The sequence below is a fragment of the Limulus polyphemus genome, unplaced genomic scaffold (genome assembly GCF_000517525.1).
Source record: "Limulus polyphemus unplaced genomic scaffold, Limulus_polyphemus-2.1.2 Scaffold5940, whole genome shotgun sequence".
NCBI classification, from domain to species: Eukaryota; Metazoa; Arthropoda; class Merostomata; order Xiphosura; family Limulidae; genus Limulus; species Limulus polyphemus.
Window position 1 is genome coordinate 13,015 of NW_013671550.1, and position 5,848 is coordinate 18,862.

The window sequence follows — 5,848 nt, forward strand, 5'->3', positions numbered from 1 at the left end:
AATGCTGGCTTACCTCTGCTTTACTAGGTAGCCACAGCTAACCTAGAATTATGTGACTAATGCTGGCTTACCTCTGTTTTACTGGGTAGCCACAGCTAACCTAGAATTATGTGACTAATGCTGGCTTACCTCTGTTTTACTGGGTAGCCACAGCTAACATAGAATTTTGTGACTAATGCTGGCTTACCTCTGCTTTACTAGGTAGCCACAGCTAACCTAGAATTATGTGACTAATGCTGGCTTACCTCTGCTTTACTAGGTAGCCACAGCTAACCTAGAATTATGTGACTAATGGTGGCCTATCTTTATTTAACTGGGTATATCTGTAAAGTACAGTAGTTCAACATTGGCTGTTCAGTATAACAATATTCTTCAGTCTATATACACAGTAAAAAACAAATGTAGGTTAGCTGTGGATAAACTGCTAATCTGTTGCTAACCAACCTTTACATCACTATATAACTAATGTTAAATTACCTTTATTTTTCCATAACTGTAATTGTCAAACTAATATTGAATTTTCTTTGTTTTAATATGTATTATAGAATACTGATCTTTGTTCCATTGGGTAGCCACTAATAAAATTAACCTGTCTTACTGTACAACTAATGCTGGTGTAACTTTCTATTATTGTGTAACCAATGCTAAATTACTTTAGTTTATAGACTGCTGAACTTTGTTCATCAGGTGCCCTCACTAACCATACTTTGTTTTACTGTAACCAATGCTAATACTGTCTTACTGTACAACTAATACTGGTGTAACTTTGTGTTATTGTATAACCAATGATAAATTACTTTAGTTTATAGACTGCTGAACTTTGTTCATCAAATGCCCACACTAACCATACTTTGTTTTACTGTAACCAATGCTGTGTTACCATGATTAACTATCATTGTTTTACTCTGTATATTTTATACTGTGTATGAGTGATAAACTACCTTTTATTTCGGAGTATACAGTGATAAAATACTCTGGTTCTACTGTGTATAGTTTGCTGGCCTTCAATTTAATGAATAGTTATTGCTAACCAACCACTGTTTTACAGTGCAGCCAATACGGAGCTACCATGGTTTTTATTGTGTGTAAGCTAGTAACCTTTGCAAGTCCATCACTGACTATAGTTTCTGACCTTTCTTTCTTTATTGTGTGACTGTACAGCTTCACAAAGTTTTACTTGCCATTAAACTAACTTCAGTTTTCCCTGAATGTTTTCTATTTTCCCTCATTCAGCCTATGTGAACATTTTCAAACTGTTAATTACATGTTTTTCTGATAGAACTAGGACATGTTCAAAATCCAATCTGTTTGAAATTCATATTTGTTACCAATCTTATCTCACCTTAAGTGTGTTGGAGCAAATCCCAACTGCAAGACAAAGAACTCCCTCATCAGTCATCTGAAATTTAATATTTTCATAATAAAAATATAATATAATTGGAATTTTTGTTCCTAATGGGATTACGTACGGTTTAATGTTATGAAACTCTTAAAAATATAATTGAAATAAGAGTCAAGAAATTATGTTTGAAAAAATAAACTTTACAATAAATTTATAGTATGAGCAAACATTATTAAACAATACATACATGTATATATTATCAAAACTTAAAATACATTGCTAAAATGTGTTTTACATATATCTAAAAATCATTTTATAAAGACTACATAGAAGAGAATAGCAGGAAAAAATAAAATCCTTGTTACGCAGTAGTATTTTAAAATAGAAGGAAATCATATTAAATATTGTTCAGAATAGACACCAATACTTTTTTTGCCCAAAATTATACAAAAGTATAAACATTGCTGACACTTTACCTCAGTCTGGGAAAAATTAATAGACTTTAGAAATGAGGAATGATTTCCTAAAGCCATTAAACTCTTGTCTGTTAGACCAGTGCAATCTCGGATGTTTAAGATACTAAGTTTACTGCAATATTTTGCAAGATGTTCTATAGCTTCATCAGTGACAGAAACACATCCTCTAATTTCAACTGAATAAAGATGGGTGCAGGACTTGAAAACTTCTGAGAGTCCTAGGAAAAAGAGTACAGTTATTAACAGTAAAGTACTACTATCAGTGATAAAAATCAGTTAACATATACACCAGAAATGGTTCAATTACAATTAGTTAACTACATACATAATTATTAACTAGTGTTTATCCTAAGCTTCATTTTCTCATCTGCTTCTGTCTTTTGAGAAGTCTTAAGAAGGACTATTTCAATCCTGGAGATTTCGAATAGAAGCCAGTCATTAGCAATTTGTCTGGGGCCTCTCCCATTAAGGCTTCTTTCGACTAACATATCTGAATGTGTTCATGAAGGATACTTTTGTTTTAATGACAGAAGTAGGTTGACTGAGTGTGTTATCAGTTAAGTGGATGTAGAAAGCTTTTTTTTATCAGTCTTCTTCTTGTGTATGGTACATATCTCATTATTTTAATATTATTCCAATTTATCATATCGTCTTCTAGGGAATGATGAGCTATGACAATCAGATTGGTACTAAAGTCTTGTATGTCTATTATGCTCCTGAATATTAACATCTAAATTACCTGAAAATGTATTTCTGATTGATGCTCATTTCTCCACAGAACAGATAGCTAATAATTCATGCTACTTCTGAAAATTTTTGTATGTGTGCCAAGCCATGTAATAGGTGTACTGTGTCAGACTATGATGCAATCAGCATTAAACTATTATACCCCTCTGCCAATAGGAGGGTGATACATCCTCCATATGCAGTACTCCCATTGAGCACTATGTGTATACCAGAAAGTTATTCTTGACAAGGCAAAAGAGACACAGAAATTGGGGAAGAATAATGGGTGGTTCTGTGAAGAGTTGAATATCTATATAAAATACATTTTAAGGTAAAGAAAATGTTAACTTCAGAAATGCTACTCACATCTCCACAAAACAGGTGGCTAGTCAGAGTTCCACACTGAAAAGTTTGTGGAGGGGCTGGTGCAGATGAAAAAATTAAAATGATGAGCTCCTTTCTCAGAATATAGTGACAAAATAGGAAAACTCATGGAATGCGTCTGTAATTTGGGGGGGGGGGGAAGAAGAACCTAATGGAAGCATCTTGTGGTGGGAAACAGCATCCAACTCAAGTAGGAAATACTCCTTGCCCAAAACAAGTGGTTGTGCAGAATGGTAGTAAAAAGAATCTCATGCACAGTACTAAAGTGTATGTATGTGTAATGTGACTAGAGAAATGAATCAAATCATAGAATATGTGAGAAATGCTTACATGAAATACCTACCAAAATAAGCAGATGCAGGAATGAACCATCCCAAAATTGCATCCTGCATATTCAACTCATTGGTAATAACCACCTGGAATAGGCTAATTCTTAGTGTAGGGGTGGTTTATACAATTTCCAGGTAAACCCTCTACCCTATTTCCAATTGTGGGGTTAATTCTTTTCAATCACAAACCAGTGGGATTACATTGATCCAAAGGGGAACTCCTCATGTCAGCCTCCCCAGCAAAGAAGAGAATGCGTAGAGGAGAGAAAACCAGAGAAGTGCGTGTGGACCAAAGAGATATCTATCATTTGCATAAAGTCCCACACCGGAAGACAGTGCAATGGGTTACCATGAATACAAACATCAGGAGTTGGCCAATTACAGGGTTCATACACTTTCTTACATGTGAAATTCCATGACTTTTCAAGCCAGAATTCCATGACTTTTGAACAAAGTTTTACATGGTAGACCAAAAAATTTGATCCCAAAGCGAAGCAAAGTGTATATACTGCACCGTCTCTTCTTTTGCATCCCCCCATTAACAACAACAAAATATTTACATTATGCATTATTTGTGGCATTTAGCTGATCAGTTTGTTTCTGAATGAGTTCTTCTTGAGACATCTTTGATGTACATCAGTAGCTGTTTGAAGTTGATTCAGCTTCTTCTGCAAACTTATCTGCAATGCAGAGTCTTAATTTATGAATTCTTGATGACATTGATCTGTTCATCAATTTGTTTCTGACTGATTTCTACTTTAGACATCTCCTCTACTGTACATACAGAGCTGTTAACACCCCTGTTAACATAGGAGACTGTTTGATTTTGATATACATGTCAAACTGTCAGTTGATTTAGCTTCTTCTGCAAACTTATCCACTGTGTCTTACTTTACGAATTCTTGATGATATTCAGCTGTTCATCAATTTGTTTCTGAATCCCTTCTAATTGGGACATCTTCTCCTTTGCTGTACGTAGGAGGCTGTTTGATTTGGATATACAAGTTAATCTGCCATTTGACTCGGCTTCCTCTGCAAACTTGTCTGCTGATTCTTGAAGACTTTTGATATCTGCTTGCAGTTAGACTTCTTAGCTTTCAGTTCATCTATCTCATCAAGCAGTCCTTTTCTTTTTCTTTCCTTCTTTTCCTTTTCATGTTTCTGCTCATCAAGATACATATGGTATTTTTGCCTACCTGCTGAAGCAGCTAACATGAGCGACTTGTCGATAATAATGTTCTGAATTCCTCCTGCATATTTGATATGATCATATATAGCCCTCAAAGATATTAGCGAGTGCCCTAGAAGATTGTCCTCTTCAACTTTGTTGTTGACGGAGAATCCTCTTTCAGTAGAGGCTTGTCCATGGGACAAGACAAGCAACATGCGGACCACCTTTAATAAAGATGAATAGCGAGACTCAGACAGAAATGTGCACATCAGAGAGTCCAGTTTGTCTTTCTTCAGATCAAATTCTCTCATCTCTGCGCTTCTTGATGCCTCATCACATGCTTCTGAGTATTCTCTTAGGATGTCATCACATGAATCCTCATGTCTGTTTGCATCAGTAAGGGAGCTAAGCATCCTTTTCAGCTTTGCAGTAGTGTTTTCTTTGTCTTTTGCCATGTTCTTTGGATTTAAGCATCCCATATTTCTCACAAGTGCATACTTAAGCGGACATCTGTCAATGAGCTTGCGGGTCATTGCAGCAAGAAACTGTTTTGCTTGGACGCGAAATTCCAGAATCCTTCGCTCAATGATGATGTTTTTTGCTTTCAGATCCTTTAGCTTTTTCTCAGTGTAGAATCCAATATCGACCTTGATCAAAGGCAGCTGAATGGCCTCGCTGCTAATATCTACCTGCATTATCTTGTAAGGAGAAGTAAGGGTACTCCTGTCAAGTTTTAAGAATCACTGCATAAGGGAAGCAAGCATTCTGGTTTGCTCTTAGGCTAAGAAGGGCAACATTGGCACATCAGTTTGGTAGTCTGTTAGAAAGGGATTGACCAACTTTGCCACCGATATGAAAAAGCTCAGTCTTGCTGGAAAATCAGCCATCTTGGTACACTTCTGAACAGTTTCAAATGACTTGTTCTTTGGGTGAGAGATTTTCTTCTCTTCAACTGCCTTAACATACATACTCCCAGATGTTGATCGCTCTCTCTGCAAGAGGAAGATCTTCCAGCCATCGAGTCTTGCAAAATTTGAGTGGCATAGTATGATCTCCAGTTATCTTCTCATAATCCTCTCTTCTGACTGGGGCATCAGCAAACAAATAATACAAGGATGATAGGAAGCTCTCTACCTCCCACTCAGCAGCCTTGGCACCTGTTAGAAAAGCACCATTAACTATATGGAGCCCACACGAGCCCATGTTGAGTACGGAACGGTTCACTTCCGATTTGTATTCTCTTGACAAATCATCATACATTTTCCAATTTACATTCGGACCATCCATACTAATTTGCAATAATTTTTCCAACCCTACTCTGTGAGGAACTTTATTCAGTTCTTCCTTGAGGTGAACAGCTGTACCATGTCCTATGAAGACTGATGTCAAGTGGTGAGTGCAAACTTCATTATGCTGCCAT

General features: G+C 36.3%; 2 protein-coding genes across 2 annotated transcripts in view; both read right to left on the reverse strand.

The window, feature by feature from the left end:
* Positions 1-5,848, reverse strand: part of LOC106473164 (protein AMN1 homolog) — a 40,461-nt gene that overhangs the window by 3,104 nt on the left and 31,509 nt on the right. The window contains exons 4-5 of the mRNA XM_013933842.2: positions 1,819-2,036; positions 1,343-1,399 (exon numbers count right to left, since the gene is read on the reverse strand). Of these exons, the coding sequence (XP_013789296.1) occupies positions 1,343-1,399; positions 1,819-2,036 (275 nt within the window). The remainder of the gene's footprint in view (positions 1-1,342; positions 1,400-1,818; positions 2,037-5,848) is intronic.
* Positions 2,044-5,838, reverse strand: LOC111089337. The gene has a single exon (XM_022401655.1). It carries the CDS (start codon positions 5,121-5,123, stop codon positions 4,263-4,265), a length of 861 nt encoding a protein of 286 aa, XP_022257363.1. The 5' UTR covers positions 5,124-5,838; the 3' UTR covers positions 2,044-4,262.